This window comes from Stigmatopora argus, chromosome 19, assembly GCF_051989625.1.
Source record: "Stigmatopora argus isolate UIUO_Sarg chromosome 19, RoL_Sarg_1.0, whole genome shotgun sequence".
Lineage (NCBI taxonomy): Eukaryota > Metazoa > Chordata > Actinopteri > Syngnathiformes > Syngnathidae > Stigmatopora > Stigmatopora argus.
This window is the reverse complement of record NC_135405.1, coordinates 9,450,111-9,469,992: the sequence shown is the minus strand read 5'-3', so window position 1 is coordinate 9,469,992 and position 19,882 is coordinate 9,450,111. Positions and strand designations below refer to the sequence as shown.

Genomic DNA, 19,882 nt, shown 5'->3' with positions numbered 1-19,882 from the left:
CGTAACGGGGGTCGCACCATAATGCCGATATAGTGGCGGTAGTGCAGCGACAGCGGCCCGTCCATCTGCAGCAGGTAGTGCTGCGTGCGAAGGAAGCTCTCCAGGTACTGCGGGTGGAACCCCATGACCAGGGAGATGTTGTCCAGGCGACTGAGGGCGGCGAACGCATCCTCAAATATCGACTGTGTCCTGGTGTCCACTTTACTGACTTGAAGAATCTAGGACGGAAAATACGCCGCTTCAATAACAAGCCCATGAAAGTCAATTTTTTTTCATTAGCGGCAGGTTCTTACCTCTTTTTCGGGGATAAATCTGCTTGGCCCGTTTCCCAGGGGTCTTGGGATTCGCACTCCCAGATCCTGCAAAAGGAGGAAAATTGCCATTTTTGGGAGGATCATAAAAAAAATTGTGATGGAAAATGAGTTTTGAGGACGGCGTCAACAACGGTGAAGCATTCCTGGCAATACAATATGCAAAGCGGACAGAGCGGTTGTTTAAAAGTGACATTTTTGGGGATAATTACAGCTTGAGTGATGAAATATCTGTTTTGCAGCACAGCGCCAGTAAACATGACACATTTTACGGTCGTAAAATAAATATAGCAGTCGCAGTTGTTGTTTAAAGTGACATTTTTAGGGATAAGTAGACATCGGCGATAAACTATCAGGTATTTGGGAAGATAGCATCACTAAACATGCCTTAGATTGATAGACTAATGCATTTAATGTCATGACTGATCATTTTGTTTTAAAATGACACCTTCAATAGTATATAGAATGCAGGTAGATGTTAAAATAGAGTAAGAGTAAGTAAGTTAAAAAGAAAATGAGCAACTTGATGGTTTTTTTCCATGTCCAGACATGTCCATTCAGCAAACTGGAATGAATGAGCTGACCAACAATGTAGTTATTGCATTGTTGACAACGAGTCAAAATGAAATATCTCCAAATAATACAGATCATAACTGCGATTCATAAGAGTGACAAGAAAAACAAGGTTGGGGGCCCAACTTGAGAAGAAAAACAAGTCCGGACAAAAGACTGCACTGCAGCTCATTCAGTCGAAGGGGAAAAAAACAGTCGCTCGAAAGCCCAAAATCCATTGACATAACTTTAAAACCCCAACAAACAATCAAAAACGATTTCATCGAGGCAGCACTGAGGTCAAAAAGCAGCGTATTTTCTTTTTCTTTTATTTTTCTTTACCTTTTTGCAGAGCCGTTCACAATGGGCGCATATCTTAAACAAGTGTGTCACTGCAAAGGAACGATTCTCCACGTTATCCGATGGGGATACCGCGTGCCTCATATCTCGTCCTCCCCGCACTTTGCTGCTTTTGGATCGGCTTGGAAAAGCTCCGCGAAGCGTCCCCCCTTCCCGGTTCTTTGTTCCCTGGGAGGCTGTCGGGTGCAAGTGCTCCGCTCTCGTCAGCTGTTGCGGGCCCGACAAGCAGCGAAGTCACTCCGCCTGACCCATTTGGTACCCCCCCCTTCTCATACATTGAGTAAATAAGTCGGGGCCGGCTTGAGTGACGCGAGAGTGGGCCAATCACCGAGCGAAAACACCAGATCGCTGGCCAATGGGGACGCGCGAGAGCTTGGGGAGGAGGAGCTAAGCGTGAGGAAGGACGAAGGAGGGGAGCAAAACGTGAGCGGAAAGGACAAACCCCCTTTTTGCTTAAAGAAAACATCATCATGTCTTTCTCTTTTGTTCGCTCGTGATTGAATTGCCTGTCTTGTTGGTATGCTAAATCGCTCTGGCTAGTCATTAAAAGGTGTTGATGGTGCAGGATGATCAACATATAAATCAATCATAAAGATGACTTAGGATGTTATTGATGCCTATGGATGTCCAATTCATTTGAAATGGGAGGCGTGGCAGGGACCATAGTTCATGCAAATTACTTTTTTGCAAACTCATTGTATGCCATTGGCAACCATTGAAATCAGATTAATTGGTGCATTGAAGGCGCTGCACGAGAGCATATAAATTTACTATATATTGGCAGTGAATGTACTAAAACCAATGTTGCACAAATATTTATATTAGTATCGGAAAGGGCCCCAACACTGCATTAAAATGGAGGCAATTACTAATGACTAATTACAGCGGGTAACAAGACACATCTTTCCTAAACTTCAGAGTGTCATTTGGCAATTCATGTTTTTGTCTTGAAAGTGATATGATTGTTTTCTGCAATTGATTGCAAAACCAAAGTCTTCCATTTTGTTGACCTACTTGAAAAGGAACAAACAAATGCTACTGATTAAATTATCCTAATGATACAATTTGCACGTATTTCCACGCCGTGGCTGGGTCAGTCTGTAACCCGATGCATGCATGCGTTTACAATGAATTAAGCTCATAATCTTGTCTGAAAGGACAACGAGGTCTGGAGGCCCTTGAACGGACGGACGGGGAGGGCTCTCATAGGTGCAGCCTCTCAGACTGCAGATAATAATGTCATCCTCCCACTAATCAAGCCGGCTGAAGGACTCCCTTCAGAGCCACAGGACGGGCGAGAAGAAGGGAGGGGAGTAAAGATAAGGAGTCCAAGCTCTTATGGCTTTGTTTACCCCAGCCTGACAATAACACGTTCGCTTGCGCGCCGCCTCGCTGCTTTACCGCACCTGCAGGGGGTCCGTTGAGCCCCGAGACCTTCAGGCGACCTGAACCTTCACTTGACCATGTTTTCTGGTCTTTGTTGCAACAACAAGAGGTCGCCAGCTAAATTTGGTTTAGTGAGCGGCCAAAAGGTCTCCCCTCTCTCTCCCGTGCACTTTAAACAAGAGCCTGTCCAGCCAGTTTGGCAAGCAACCGCTCGGCAAGCTACGTTGCGCGATATTCAGCAGGTTCATTGTGTGGAATGGAGCCGGCCAGCCTCCCTCGCCTGGCCTTCTCCCACCTCGGGACCCCTCCTGTTGCTGCAGGCAGGGTGGAGGGGGTGGGGTAGAGAGGTAAACATGTTCCCAGGGGTTGGAGTCAGCACTCCCGTGGCTCAGCAAAAGCTGCAGAAGCCAGGCCGGTCAGCGTTACGACACGCCAGATCCCCCTTTCACATAAAAGCGCTTATAGGCTCGGGGGGTCCGGCTTCGCTGGTGCTATTGTCGCCGTGTACGCACTGATGATTCTGCGAGGCCAGACTGTTGTTTCAGTGCTTTTGGGGCGCGTACGCTTCTTCCCGTCGAGGTGCAGATGAGAACTCAGGCTCGTCGTTTTGCGAGATCAACTACCACGTGCTGAGCAGATGTCGTTAAAAAGCTAAATATGGAGTATAGTTGAGAGGGTAAACTTTTCAAGATGACGCAAGTAGGGGTCCAGATCAGTCGTGGCTTTGGTGGGAGTTGCCAGAAGATTAGATTTGTCGAAAATAACACACTTCTGTTTCAAATGCAAGTCATCCATTGAAATTCTGAGTTTAAATAGAGAGAGCTCAAAGTAACAAAGTATGCTAACTGTAACCTTCTCAGACATATCGTAGCATTTGATTGGCTAAAATCCTGCCTCTATCTCAGGGGGCTATTACTTGGGAGTACTGTTTTTCATTTAAGTTTTTCCCATGCTATTACACACCATAAAAAATAAATATTTTTTTCCAATTTAAACAAAATTTGCAGAGAATTATGAAAAAAGGGGAACAGATTCTTTTGATTTTGAATACTGCAGATTTTACCGTTTGGAAACGTAAATCCCACAACAAATGGAGGACGAGGGGGGTATCACTGTACACAGAACAACGTCAACAACCAGGGGCCATACGCCATCCCCAACTTGGTACTCAAAGAGGCTATTATGCATTTATTGACGTGAAAGAGCAAAAAGTTTCAGGTGCACAATGTCTTGAATAGTACTGTTTAAACAAAACCCCAAAGTTCAAATACTGCACCTATTTGGACACATGACGTTGTTTGACATGAAACTCTGCCAGCTTGCAGATGTGATGGATGACCATCATAAAAAGGTCAAAAGTGTCAAATAAATGATTGTCGACTTAAAGTAAAAGAGGAAAAAAAGAAAGCGGCTCTACCAACTTGGTAAGAGCAGTAAAGTTGATGATTGGGGAAAACCAGGATATTGCTCTTAGCACATTTTCTAGCTATATGTTAAAAAAAATATTAAGTAGGAGTATCCAAAAAATTTGATGGGCACCACATAAAGGGGGGCTAATGACAGGATGCAGCTGGTTGTTGTTAGAAAAGACGGCCTGAGAAATATTATTTGCTATTCAACAATTCAAATATGCTAAAGAATGCATGTAATCTGTAAGTTTTTACAATCTTAATGTAGCTTTGCACTGTTTTCAAAAATGTCTGCTGTATCACAACTCCACTAAATTAAGGTACGTGGCTTAAGTTTGACCTTTTTTGCATATTATCACTTCCCAACAAAGGGGGGAAACTACTTTTTATAGCCGAACAGATGTAGTTTGTTGATGCCAGTGCAGCAAAACCATTTAACAGGGAGGCTGACGCGAGTAATAAGAAGAAAAACAAAAGAGACGACCCAGTGCCAAAGTTTCAAACTCTGCACGTGTCTCGCCTTTTGTTTTCTCCAGCAGTAAGCATCATGTTGCACATTTTTAAAGTTTTTTTCCCCTCCCTCGCTCTGGGATGTTCAACAAGTGGGAGAAGTCTAACAGACCAGTTCTAACCTGGCCTCTGGGCGCAGAAAGAGGAGGAAGCAGAAAAACTCTCGAAACCCGACACAAGCCTAGCAACAGGCGTCTACCAATCGCAGGGTAGGACAACAACGAGACGAGCCAATCTTCTCCTCGCTCTCTCTTTAACTCTCTTGTTTCTCTAAGAGAAAAAAAAAAGGAGAAAAAAAAGTTGAGCAGAGGTATGAAGTTCACTGCGCAGCCTAATCGGGTTTGTGCTTCGCAGAAAGTTATACAGTTTATCGGAGATTGGTCTAACGTGGCTACAAAAATGTTCGTGCTTCTTTCTTTTTGCAGAAAAGAAAACATGGGGAGACTTGGTTTTCTGGGTAAACACTTGGATCAACCCTTTTTCATCAGTTAATTCCAAAATGTGCAAGTAAACTTTTAAGAAGTCTAATGTTATCTCCTTCTTGCAAAAAGCTGACTCTTCAACCAGCGTGACGGTTTTAACCCCTAAGTGCCTTCACAAGCAGGCCTCGACATGCAATCATGCAATCCCTGCCCTCTTGAGTCACCCTGTAGTTAACCACAAAGTGATGTGAGATTGTTTGCGGCAAGAGTCTCGTGCCGGAATCTAACGACAGATGCCTCAATTTTAGAGTAAACTGATCTGGCTAACTTTACCTCTATTTTCAACAATTATTTAGCATTGGGATAGTTTAATTTTCAAATCTGCCATTGTCATCCATGTAAAAATACATCGCAGGTTTAATATATTCAATGACATTCGGACATTTTAAGCTTCAAATCTCCATTGGAATATCTAATGGAATATTGGTATTGAGAAAATAATTGTATCTAAAAAAAATGTACTCTGTCCTCTTTGGATTGGTCTTTTTCCCCATGTAATTGTTCGGGATAAAATACGAAAATAAAGGTGTGTGTCCCTTTTATTTGAATGTTTTAGTTTTGCAAAATATTTTTCCCAACTGTAGTTTTCCTCAGTTCATTTTGTTTTTATTAACAATAATAACTTTTGGCTGGAGTTGCCTAGCACTCCTGATTGTCCAAAGTCAGCTCCATTTACTTACGAGTAGTAGCCAAGACGTACAGAAATACACGTATCGTTAAAACTAAATAACAACAACTGGTTTTGACCAGACTGATAAATCCAGAACCCTTTTAACTGCTTGAGGGTCAGAATTCACTTGTGGAATCTGTTGCCTTTTGGGCCCCCTTTGCCCCTCTGCCTTCCTTTCCTTTCTCTAATTTGTGTTTTTTCTGGCTGTCTATCAGAGCGAGGAAGTCTGGCCAGCTCCGGCTTTTCTGAACAGAGAGGCGTGGACCCCCTCTGGCCCCCTCTCCAACCTTCTCTGCGCACTTGGACCGGCGGTCCAGTGGGCAGCAACTTTAGGAGGAAGCAGTTTCCACGAAATGGAAAGGGACTTCACAGTCTCGGAATTGGGGGTTGGACGACGACATGCTGACGGCTTTATTCAGACAGGCGTGATCTTACTTATAGTCAATTTCCTAAATAATCGGAAAACACGGAGCACCACAATCGAAGGGGGGAAAGGCGTCGGCCCGCAAACTCCATGTGCACGTGAGGAAAAGCAAGTTCCCGGGGATGTTATTCTAACAAAGGGAGGGCAGCTGTCACAGTACAGCAGGCTGTAAGCGGAACAAAAGCGCATCGACAAATATAATAGATCAAACTTCATTTTTCCGACACGAGAAGTGACACAGATTAATAAGAAACAACTCCTTCGTTGTAATGTCGATCGATTTGGACAAAGGAGAGATAAGCACAAAATTCCTGCAACTCTTGCAGCAACGGCACAAAATGTATGCCGAGCTTATCGCTTACTACGTCCAAAACGTGAAGCGCACAAAGCTGACCTTATATCAGCGAGAGGTCTCGGACCAGCCCAAAGAAAACACGGCGTCAGTTTGACGCTAGTGCGCAAGTCCTGGAATGAGCAGCTGTTTTTTTCTCCTCTCTGCTGACTGATCAAAAAATGACTCATCTGACTGCAAGGGTGGCAAAAGTACTCTCACAAATAACAAGCAAATAGACATGATGAGAGTTAAATGTATTGATTTGATGTGAATACTTTGGAGTGTTCGTTTTATGAGCATCAGATGAACAGTACGAAATACTCTAGGAAATGCTAATGATCTGCAAATATATTGAAATTTGCATTTGATTTCAGGTTTCCTGATCTACAGACGGTCGATGGATTTTCATAGGGGGAAAAATGTCTGAATTGGCATGCGTTGATGATAACTTTAATATTACTTGCCAATTTTGAAACCCTTTCAAGACAATACAAAGTTCCACGTGCCGGCCATTTTCGAAAGAAGGAAGTGATAAGGCCTAATCGTTGCCCTCAGTGTCTGATTCCTTCATTAAAAGGCAATGAGGTCCAGCTCGGAAAGAATAGCGGGAGAATCGTTCAGACGGGACTTGAATGGAGAGTGACGTCACTCGTCCGCCGCCCCGGCCGTTAATGTTTAATCGTTTATGAAATGCGATTAGCTGGAAACTCGATCAGCTCAACCTGAGTCCTCATCACCTGTTACGGCAGACTTATTCATTTCCATTAAATTGCGGAAAGGCAGTCAATAATATTTGTTATGTGTTCGATACTAATAACATGACCTTTTCCTGAATAAATGAATTGATGTTGTTCTTGCCCTCATGCATCCGCTATGTTTGCGGGTAAGTGTGGCTCTGCTCAGCGTGTTGCCGATGACTGTCGCTGGCTGATTGTAAAAATAAGGGCCAGTTTTCCATACTGGTAGCATCCATTTCCTCTGTGGCTATGTCTATGGGTACTTTAAGTCAGGGCCAATTGAATTGACAGACCACAATTGACTATTCCTTTTCCCATTTATTGTAAAGTTTGGTGGGTGGATATAGTCAGGTACGCCTTATGGTACTCGGTCGTTTGGTCGCCGGTCTTTTGGTAGCCAGTCTTTTGGTCGCCCGGAAGGTTATTGATAATTAGCATTTAAATCGTTGCTCAAATTCCCTAAATACAAACTGCAAATTATTATTTAGTCATACTTAATGCCCTATTAATTATTAGGCTAAAGAAAAGCTCCAAATTTCCCGGACGTTTATTGTTTTTTGTTGGAGAACTTGTTAAGACCCTGACTGACGTAGCTTCTTAAAGGGACAACGCACGTACATACAAACTCTTATACACTCACACGTCGGCTCAGTGAAACTGCTCATGGCCATTGTTGGCTTTTATTGATGCGTAGACTGTGTTGTTTTACCTTGTTTTGTCGCCGGTCTTTTGGTCGCCCGTTGTTTGGATCCGGGCGACCAAAAGACCGGCGACCAAAAGACCAGCGACCAGACGACCGCACACGACACCTTATAGGAAATTTGAAGTTACTTTGTATGTTTTTGAGGTTTTGGAAATCAAAATGTGACTATCACACACCACCTAAGATCTGACAACTTGAGGTACCACTTTAGCACGCCAATGTACATATGACAGAGGTATGACAAAGCGTTCTTTCTTCATTTTTCTGCCTCCCAGGTGACGCACTTAGCCGCCGAGACGATGTCCACAGCAAAAAGCCACTAGTCGACTAGACGCGTACAAACGGCGGCAAGTCGAAATAGCCACAGGGTGCAGACACGGTGCCGCAATCGGCGGAGAGCGTCTAGCGACTTCCTCAAAAATAAAAACAGGAGCGCATGACATGAGATCACATGAGCGTTGGCAAATTTAGAGGATGCTGAGACACAATATTCGTGTCGGCTAAAATGTGTTACCCTCACATGGCTCACGTGTAAAATTGGCAATTTTTATTAAATCCAGTGGAACAGTTAACTCTTCCGCATCAATAGAGTAACAGAAATATGTTATAAAATTCTCATTTCAACTCATCCGAATGCAGTTATTAAATAAAGTTATGTATTTTACCACAGGAAAAAAGCCCAATTCCCAAAAGGATCTATTTCACTGGTTTATTTATACACAGAGTCTTGACCTTTAAAAAATCTCTGCGCCCTTCTTAACCCTAACTGTCGCCTGTGTGTTTTGTGTTGTGTGTGTGAGACTTCTCTGTTAATGCCACAGATAGTGTCAGATATATTTGCTCTGTGGTTAATCTGTTACAAGGCAGCAGGACCAAGAAAAGGACAAACTGACAGCTGAGCATCTTTTTTTTTGTTGTCGTCTCACTGCGGACATTTTTTTTTGTATGTGGACACCAAGTTATAAGGTAGAAATCTCTAGAGCTATGATGCATTAAAGTATGCACGGAACAAACACGTGCCAACGAAGGAACAGAATGTTTTAATAAATGTTAGCGGATGTCGGACTGAAATCTGTCACGCCTATGTTATGGAACACGACCACATCGCCGAGCAGTCTGATACAGAGTAAACACGCTGAGGGGGCGAGGTCATTTTTTGACTTTAAACAAAAATCTCTTCATTTATTAGGTTTTAAATAGAAACTAACAAACACTACTGCCAAAGAGGTTTTTCCTACAGTGTCAAAGTCCACTTATAGTCATTACTTTTAACTTTAGGGACATATTTGACACATCCTCGTATGACTCATATCTAAACACATTGCATTCACACAATGAGGAAGTCCACTGGCATTTGATGTCACAGCTGGATAAAATGATGAGCGGATTTGATTCCCAATTTAAGCCAACTCAGCTAAACTGACACTGAGTCAGTATCCTCCCAAAGTAAGCAGATTTATTTTGAAATGAGGAAGTGCATTGTATCCCCCAAATCATGAAGCTGAGGTTTTGCATTTACAAAATAAAAAAAGAATTATACAGCAAAGGGTACTTGAGATACTTTGTATGCGGAAATATGTGGGGAAAAAATGCAAGTAAAAATGGGGAAATCTGTGTTATTGTAGTGTGCTTGTTTATCACTTTGAATAAAAGTTAAAAATCAGACAAAGTGAGTGTTTACATGACATAATAGTTAAAATAGTGCCTGAATCAGCAAAGATTTGACTGTAATTTTCAGTTTGACTGAGAAAATTGTGAAGTGATTGTATTTTTTTTTAAATGTTTAATGCAACCCAAATATTTTTCATGTCTGTGAAGGAACGAGGCAAATACAGTATAAAAACGGCATCCCCTTGGCCGCTGATTATGTCACAAGCAGCGGTCGCCAGGGTTAAAGAGGGCACGGATGGCAAATGAAAAGACAGCGGGTGGAAAGAGTAATGAAAGAAGAGTGATAAAAGGTGGGAGGATGGCGAGCGAGGATTATTTGAGCAGTGCGAGGGGGTGGGGGGCATGTGGTAGCGCCTGCCGCCTTATCATGGATAAGTAAACAGCCATCGTCGCCTCGAGTGACATCATTGTCCCATAGAATCAATAACCAGCCACTTCCTGCGCAGCGAAAAAAAATCAATGACTCTGTACACTAGATTACCTTTTTGGGCCCACTCACCTGAGTGGACGCACACAGATACGCATACACACACATACACACACATACACACACAAAGTAATACAAAGCACACTGGTGAAGAGAAACAAACCCACAGCGAAGTATTGGAGCGGTTCAGGTGCAGAGTCAGCTCATTTTGGGATTAGTGCTTGGTGAGGCCCGCTTGTTAAAGTGGGAAAGGGGATAATGCTGCTTTACTAAATCAGATTCCCTTCAGTTTCCCACAAAACTAGGAAAACAAAACTAGTCTATGTTGTGCTCATAACAGAATTCACATGCAAATAAATACAGTAAGTACCGTTGTTTGGGGCGCAGCATAAGTACGTTTTGATCAGAAAATAATACACAAAAAGAGTTGAATCCGTCCGCATCTGTACTTTTAATTCAATTTTTGAGTCCGGCGATGGATGTCCAATTTTTATTTCAACTGCGATCTCACAGCATCAGTGTCAGCAAATAACTTTAGTACTTTAGTAAACTTCTGGTGCATAAGCTCGTTTTCTGCTCGGCTGACAACCTATGATGCAATTAATCACTGATGAGAATTGGATAAAATAGTGACCATAAATGAGTGTCTTTGTTAGTCATTGAATGTGACGGGAACGGGCCAAGAAAGGAAAGAGGGGGAGGAGACGAGTGGTCTGTACCGTAGACACAGTTAATATATCCCGTGATTGTCAACAACACGCAAACTAACTTCTGGATCTGAGATGGAAAACATGTGAGGGTTCACTCAGACAGGGAATAACAATGAAGCCTTTCTCCATTTAATTAACAAATGCATGCGATTATTGTGAAATAGTAATGTGTTTTGGGATTAAGTAATGTAACTGGACATGCATGTTACCGGGGTTTTTTGTTTGAAATGGTTGGCTACCGTTGTAAAAACATTAGCTCTTTGTCATGCAGCTATATATGTCAAGAACTACAGTAGCTCAAAAGATAAATATTGGAATTTTTGAAGATTTTTAGTGTATAATTTCTGGCTCAGTGCCGATTTTGCCTTTACAAAAGAATCTTACATGCCCTATTTGAGTGTCTGGAGAGGAAAAGTCCATGTGTTCTTGCACCAAAGCTGGTCTATGGTGTCTACCCTCTCTGACACATTGATCTCGTACGAAGAGCTCTACGCCAAGGGGTGCGTTCTCTACGGGACTCCCACAGGAAGGCTTCAGACAATACTCGGCTCTCCTAGAGGAACACGCGCAAATGTGGACTTCACAGACGAACATAAACAAAGAGAAGATGACTTCAATGTGAAGAGGAAGAAAGGCAAGTGCACAATTCCTCATGCACTTTGAAAAATCTAACAAAGAACACCTCAGACACAAACAGTCTCATACTAACAATGCACGGTGGAAGTGTGCCATAAAAGGAGGCTGTTGTCCAGTCACTGGTCAACTGGGGCACCAGATGGTCATCTTCCCTTCTACTAACATCAGCTGGAAGGGAGGGGAGTCTATGTACTAACTAGAGGACACCTTTTGCCAAATACGCGGTAGTGACTCAGCCTAGTCGCCGATCCGCGTGGTTACGAGACAGGAATGGAACTGGGACGAGACTCGGGCATTGGTCAAAATCCCAAAACCACGACACCGAACACAGCCGAGTCGGGTGAAAACAGCACAAACATGCATGCCAGAGACAGATTTAGGGCTGGAATAGGAGGAAAAAGTGGAGGAAAGGTCAGTTTCATATCCTGTTGACCGGCTGATGCCTCTCAGTGTGAATGTTAAGAATCAAGAACATTTAACAGCAAGGGGGATATGCTTGAGGAGAGGCCTACTGTTTTTTTTTTATATACATAACTCCCAAATAAATAAATAGTATTACATTAGGGGACAATACACGAGCATTCTAGCAGAAAATGCTCTGCACTTAGTAGAAAACTAAGTTTATGTTGTTTTTAATGAATGATTACTGTAAAAGTTGACAAAATTAGTAAGAAGTCTATGAAAGTAGGAACACACACATTATACCAGGCAGACAAAGAAGCCACCTGCAATGCAAAGAGATGTAAAACCCAACTTTGCATGAATGGGTCCACTGTGTAAACAGTTGTAGGCCTTTACCAGGACAACATGTTTGCAAGTTACATCGGTAGAGGTTAGCCTCGAAAAGAAACACCGGACATGTACACTGTGTTAGCATCGATTCATCTGGAATGTTCTGTAAGCTCTTGGGTCTCTCCAGTAAATGTGTATCCTTTGGTCTTTTCTGTCAATGTGTTTAAACCTTCTCGGTCAATCAATAGCTCTGCATTTCCATCCCCCCTCCTTAGTATTGTCAATTTGTTTTATTTTAACGAAGCAAGTCAAGCAAACTACCATTAAAACCGTTTTTGTCAATGGGACAACGACGGCTCCCATGAAAGAAGGATTGACAGCACGCCTGAGGGACCAACTGACGTACGATGTGGGTCGCGAGGGAGGCGGCTCGGGTTCTGCACGCGTGCGGAATTGTTAAAAAGGTGACAAAAACTGAGATCGGCATGACTTTCAAATTGACGTTCAAGCCTGGCAGTGATGTAATCAAGATCTTAGTCATTACTGAGACATGTAATACTTTATTACTTAAGGCATAAGTGTGAGCCCTTTTCGCCGCCAAAAATATTTCTAAGAATATGCAGCCGGATTCCTAAAAAGCTTGGGGATGAGACGGCCTCTCAGAACTCAACTATTCAGGCAGACGTGAAAAACAGTATCGAGTGCCAAGTGCTCAGACAAAAACCCTGATGTACTCTATAGAAAATCCGAGGAAATACTGCAGGCCACATCCCATCTTTAGTTTCCCCTCCCACTGTAGGTTAACCCCCTTTTCCAGCCACCCCCTCCACCCCACGTTAGTCGTTTTGTGAAAACACTGCCTTGAAAAACATGTCTTCAGATGGAGGGAGGGTCGTGGAAGGAGGGGGTAACCTATATAGTACGCCATGTTTTTTCCCTATGGGCTACCAGCAGCTTGATAAATAGCAGGCCCCCAACAAAGCAACAGATGCTATGGCTCAAACTGTAGTCAGATGGGTGAAGAAAAAAAACTGAAAGGCCCTCCGTGGTAACTGCAGAATGACGTACAACCCCCTCTCCTCTCCACGCCTTCTGTATGGCTTGACCAACCCCTCGCCAGACTCCAAACTGTAATTTCCCGAGCTCCATGAACTACAGTGACTTTCTACAGTTGAGTAAAGGCTACACCGCCTTGCGGTTTCGAGCTCATATCTGAGGCTTTCCCTTATCAAATTCTCCTGAAAACAAAATTTACGGGGTGAGGTTAGTTAGCATGACTTCCATGCAGGTTTGACCAATCTCCTGGAATGAGAAATGAATGTCTTCTGACAGCATTTTGTGGTAGCCTTTAAAGTTTAGGATATGTTTCGACTGGTTGTTGTCATGTAAACCACTAGTTCGAAACACACATTAAATTTTTGCATACCTACATTTGTTGTTTGAAAACCAGTTCCATCTGCTTTGTCACTATACACCCGCAGTTGATAAGTATTAAGACTTTTAAGCTTTAAGTTGAACGAGAAAAACTTCAAACCTTAGTTCATGTAATAGTGAAATGTAAGCCAGGTTCATAAAAACATTTTCAGATTATATGGGTACTCCAGTAACGGAAATATTAGTAAATTTAGGACGCAGAAGTTCGGATGCGGTCTAAATTTAGCTGACATGTCCGTGTTTTCAGCATTAAAGTGCATATTTTGCTTTAAGTGGCTCTCAAAAGGAGTGGACTGAGAGAGGACAGGTCCCCGTCACTACCCTTTCCAGTGCTTGCTACGGAAATGACGTACACATGTTATAAACAGCCGTGTGAGCTCAGACAGACCAGCAAATGGTCCAAGTAAAAAAAAATACAGTGACAGGGAAGAGAACATGTTGGCCTTATACAACCAGCAAGTCTGTAGTACTGTTGTTTAAAAAAAGCTGTTTTTTCATGTGATTCCAGTGAAGGACAAGCTGTTTACAGAACATCAAATGATTTTTATCAGAGACTAATCAAGTTTAATATGATCAAAAGAACAACAACAACACACGTCATGGAGAAGAAAATTGATATTTCATCAAGCCTTGAAAAAAAGGGCTTCTAAGCAATCACAACTGCAGCAGGGGGCAGAACTGATGGTCTTGTGACCTCTTGGAATTGCTGACATGGGTTTTCTTCAGAGAAGAACGGAAGTAAAAGCAAAGATAGTGAAAAATCAAAGTGTGCCAGACGGCTGATAGGTAGTGCACTGTTTCTCACTCTCTGACGTCAACATCTGGAAAAGTTACAGTGTTTTTTATGATATCGCCCTTTACCTTTGCACACGTTTAATCCCATGTATCCATGAATTCATGCACTTTACTCAAAGCAGCTTGGTCCACACCTGTGCACGCTCATTTGTGTGTCATGTTCATCACAGACACATAAACTGAACTGGCAAACAAAGAAAGGTTTGGCTGCGCTGGAAGAACCGAAGGAAGCCTGACAGTGGTCAGGAAGTCAACGAAACACACCCCTGGATCTGAACAGGAAAGAGACAGGAAAAAAAATGGAAGGACATAACGCACACACACTCAGTCTTAACTTTGGAAGACTGCCTGGGACATACTATGCACTTATGATGCTATGTATTTGTGTGGCCTTTTACACTTTAGACTACCACTTCACAACTATGATGAAACCCCCAATAAGAACTAATTAGCTGATGTATAAAGGCTAAACTAGTCACAAGATAGGCATTGGGAGCACCATGATGTCAATCAATTTTCTCTTATAGTTAACAATAAGCTTAGTTGAGACAAAATATTTTTTTAAACTTGCCCTATAATCTCTGACTACAATTGTGTGTAAGATTTTTGTTTTGTTTTAGTTGTGCTTAGATTTAATTAACGGAAAAACATGTGCTTTGTATTTTCAACGGTGCCTAAATGGGATGAACAGGGACATGTCGATTTATTTAGAAAGAATTCAAGCCATAAATTATAACAGGTAATAAATCGTGGCCTGTATGTGCATGCATGAGCTTTTTTTTTCTATGCTTCGCAAACAATTGTGAAAGCGTGTTGACGGTGAAGACGGCTACATTTAATTTTGAGTAAACATTACGTAAATGGCACAATGATGAATATCGCTGTTTGTGTGGTTAAGGGGAGAAAGAGATGATTGACAGATTAATAGTTAAGGACAGATGACTCGAGGTAAAGTTTTTACAGTCCTATAAAAGTCCATGAGCTTTCTTTTTACTGCATGTTTAGCAGTGAAACACAGAACAATCTCGTGTGAAAAGATAATTTGACAAAGTAATACTATTGTGTATATATTTATACATAAATATACACACACTATTATATAACATTACGATTGTACGTATTGAGATACATGATACCTGAGATTCTCCCAGGTGTAAATAATTTTAATGAGATGCAACTTCTATCAAATGGGGAAACAAATTGCATTCTTAACAGAATGTAAAAGTACATTAAAGAGTTGAACCGGGGGGCCTTGTCTATAGCAGCTGCAAGGGCAGTCTACCAAAAACAAGCACTCTATCACTCAGTTTTTCATTGTCTCCTATCAGCTAAAAGGGTTTTCTGACCTCTCCCTTTTAATTCCCAATGTAACAACATTCAGCCAAGCAGTGTCATCTTACTAAAAATGTGTAGTGTGATGAAAAGGACTGTTTATACCGATTGCAAATAAACAAGGAAATGTATTTGGTCAATTTACAGCACAGAGTAAGAACTTTCCCATTCAGCTCCTTATTAGAAAACAGCAAGTTGTGTAAAAAAACTAAAAAAAGTACTGAAACACAGAACCCTTGAAGACTTCCTTATCTACCAGGTTTTCCTTTTTCCAGGACTGTCAGCGGTTCCCAGCCGAGTGTGTTTTTGATGTAACTGTTCGAGATGCAGTCAAGATGGAGAATTGCAATGACCAAACAGGACAAGGAGTCCATGCAGAATGTTTCACAGGAGCGTCAAGAGAACAGAAATAAACCTTGCTGTAACAGGCACTCTTGCCCCAAGGGTTACATAACACAGAGGTGGTCAAATTAAAAGGGGGGGGGGTGTAAATCACAAGACCTGCTGCAGGTTATACTGTGTTATATTAACCCAGCTTGCTGAAAGCAATATGGTACTGGTTTTCACACATCATCCCTATTTGTGTACAGCATGTCCATAAGTATCAGCCACTCAAGGTAAGAGAAGAAGAAATTGCTTGTCCTTGGTCTCCTACGATCGTTTACTGCACTCCCTACCAATCTGCTGGAGGATTAACTACCGGTCGACCCCACGCTCTTCTCTGTTCATTTCAATCTGACTGCCGCAGGTTTGCAGGGTCAGCGTTTAGGCCGATCGGACAGGAAAACCCTTTGCCAGCTGCTGACAATAACAACTCCGCCTTAGCGAAGAGGGTTGTTGCTCTCACGCCATCAGACCATGTGAGAATAAAAGGGGAAAACACTATCTGGGCAGTAAAGAGAAAATGACATCCAGAACAAATTATGAGATAATCAGCATTTCTGGTGAGGAAAACGGAGCAAGCCATAGTGTTTTGTTTCATTCATTCCAATAATGGAGGACATTTGGGCTTCAAAATTCCTGAAAATATCCTTTGATATGGAATAACCTTTCTATTTTTTTTGTTATCTGAAACTTAATGGGTATTAAGGTTGTGAGGGTCCATTCTGGAAGCCCGGGTACCATCTTCATGGCCAGATAAAGGTAAACTAAAGTAAAAAAGCTCACACAGCTGCTACAGAAACTCCCTCAGTGTGCTCAGGCAACCTTTTACCCACTGTTTATACTTCCTATGCGGGGTTTTGCACAGCATGACCTGTTTCCTCTCAGACCCTCACAAAACCTTCCTCCATAACTTTGTCTGCATTGATATTATTACATTATCTTTTCCCACTAGCACCTCAACTAATCACCATCCAAGTAAAAAAAAACCTTTGCTGCTTTCCCGTCCTCTGCACCAGGTCTGTTATTACACGTCTTTTTGTGGCTAGACCGCAGCTACAAAGCCCACAATAACAGACAAACTAGTTTGAACCAGTGGGCTGCAGCCCAACACATTAGAGCGACAACCTGCCATTCGCTAGAAATCCAACAGGATTTCTTTCCATAGCCGTTTGGAACTGCGGTCAAGCCTTCAGACATTCACGTTTTGGTGGTCAAATTAGCGGACGCTCAAAATAGTCCGCCCGCTTAGTCGAAGCGTTACGGTAAATCCATTCAAAACAGAAAAATGGTGAAGCAATGGTGACATCCGTGTGTTCGTAGTGCTTTTAAACCCTCAAAAATAATCTCAACAGTAAAAAAAGGCTTTGCTGTTTTGAATGGATTTACCGTAATGCTTGGACGAAGCGTACAAACTATTTTGAGGGTCCGCTCATTTGACCACAAAAACGCAACTGTCCACTGGCTTAACCGCAGTCAGTTTGGAGCATATTCAAACACACATGGAAGTGATTGGCTCAAAGACTGAACAGGTTGCTTGATTGTATGCCTTGAAATTAATCTTACATAACTGTTCAAATCCAGCCCGCGCATGTTCTTAACTACCTGTAACTTGTACGGCACGTACCAATGTGTTAATGCCATAACCTTTCAGTGCTGAGTGTACTGACCCAGCTGCAAGAATGTTCACGTATTTGCGAATCCAACTTCAAAAAACAATGTATCGTAACATCATGAGACTGGCAAATCTTTTGTACAACAGATAAAATCCCTTTGGAAATGCTACCAAATGCTTGCTTAATGTACACTATTCATATTCTCACTTAGAATGTATCACCATGACGATGTGTGTTCTAACGTTGATGTGTGTTGAGTTATAAGACATATAGGCTAACACGGCTGCGTGAACAACATGTCAATCATCAACAGAATGCCGCGGGGGTGGTGATGATGAGTTGCCATGCTTGCACACAGATGCCCGTTGTATTACGTGTTTGTTTACCTATCATGTAATCTCAAATCTGGTGGTGGAAAAGTGCATCCATGTTAAAAATCAGGAAAAATAATGCACACAAATCAAGGCTTGTTGTCTGGGTGGTATAAATGTCCGGAGAAATGCTGATTATGAAATATTTAAACCCTGAGGTGTTTTGTTTGAAACTGGCATTATCTGGCGACACCCACTTCCTCCACAAATCCTAAAAAATATCTTTGCTTAAAAACAAACTCTGCTACATGTAGACAAGGCTTTAATTGTATCCTCCAAGACTACTTATCAAAGATTTGTATTGGTCAGCAATTCTCTTCTACCATTTTACCTTCTCTGTGTTTATTATGGGCACAGGTGAGGGAGGAAAACCTGGTCCCGGGCCGTGATCTAACATCAACAAAAGAACGGATGAGCGCAACAGTCAAGACAAACAAATGTGACATAAGCAGACAATTGTGCTTTGGGAGAAAAAGGGCCGGGCCCTCCTTGCATAAACACTTGAAGCCAAGCCCACCTTCCAGCACCCCATTTTTTTGGAACCACCTTTTTAAAAACGCCTAAGCAGTAGGCAACCATCAATATTTACTTAAAGTTCAGAGCGAGGGGATGGTTAACAGGCAGCAGATGATACAGCTATGCTGAACTTTTAACAAGGGGCATAAAACAGCCAAAGGGCAGAATACCACTGCTCAAATAGACCTTATAAAAGCTATCAAACTAACAGTATCCACCCTTTGGAAAACAACTGTGACAAAAGTTGCTGAAGGAAACACTTCTTTAACATTTCATTATAAGGCAGAAAGCCATTAAGACCATCAAATCATGCATGTCGACAGCAACCACAGCTAAAGAAGAACAGATTCCTTCTAGAGCAGTGTTGAGGGACCGTTTCTTGCCTCAGGGTGTTCAAAAGGTGCCAAAAGAAGAAGTAAACAAGGCCCAGACTATCTGCTACAGGGGGATGAAAAACTGTTAAAACCTTTTAAGGATTACACAATCATTAAGTCAATATGGATTTCCATGCCAACCTGTTGAGGCACCTGTTAACATAACTGTTTCTTAAATAACTAACTTAAATAAGAATATAAATCAAGGAGAAAAAAATAGTATTTGTCGCAGGTGCAGCCAAACTATGAAAAAAGTGCGACTTTTAGTTATAGAAATATTTCACACAGTCGAGTGAATCTGTGAGTTTTGCTTTTTTGAATCTAACTCCGGAAATAATGTTTTCCACCTTATTGAATTCTTTTTTTTAAAATGCCCTTTGATTTCCAAAGCTAGTTATTGCCATCCCGCCTACACGTCGTATGGAAGAAACAAGAAAGGCAAGCCCGATCGGCGTTCGTGATCTCTGCTGCCTTGTTGTGAAACCTGACTTATGATTCATCCCCCACCAAAGGGCTTTGGAGAAGTTGATTTCCACAACGATAAAAGCAATGCGCTTCTAAGAAAAACAATAATAATCGGCACTATGGGTCTCACCTGTGGCTTTACGCTCTAGCAATATTTTCTGCATGCAGACAAAAACATCTCACAGACTCCCACTTCCTTTGGGAGGAGAAAACAACAAGGCTCGTCAAAAAAACCACCCGTCTGCTGGCGAAGGAACGCCGTGCGCTGTCAATGAGATAAAAGACCTATGTTTCAAAAGCGGCCTTCATTTGAGTGTGTATGTGTGTGACAACAATGAGAAGCATGCTGTTGATTATAAAGTGGCACATGCGAAGACAGGCCACAACTGCAGAAAAATTTGGGTTGTGTTGTTTTTCTTGCCCAAAGCATTTTCTTAGGAATGGCGAGGCGCTGCCAAACGTAGAGTGCATTGGCACGTTAACGAGATCCAGAGATAAAAAACAACACCCACAACAAGATCAAATAAACAAGCTAAATTTCCTA

The 19,882-nt window shown here is 42.1% G+C and overlaps 1 protein-coding gene across 3 annotated transcripts in view; it reads right to left on the bottom strand.

Annotated features, from left to right (window-relative positions):
* sesn1 (sestrin 1) overlaps positions 1-19,882 on the bottom strand; it is a 37,658-nt gene that overhangs the window by 3,694 nt on the left and 14,082 nt on the right. For 2 of the 3 annotated variants that reach the window (XM_077587063.1, XM_077587060.1), the window contains exons 3-4: positions 294-359; positions 18-218 (exon numbers count right to left, since the gene is read on the bottom strand). In XM_077587063.1, coding sequence (XP_077443189.1) covers positions 18-218; positions 294-359 — 267 coding nt within the window. Of the gene's footprint in view, positions 1-17; positions 219-293; positions 360-1,205; positions 1,749-19,882 lie in introns of those variants that run through there. The other variant, XM_077587062.1, reaches the window with a different exon arrangement.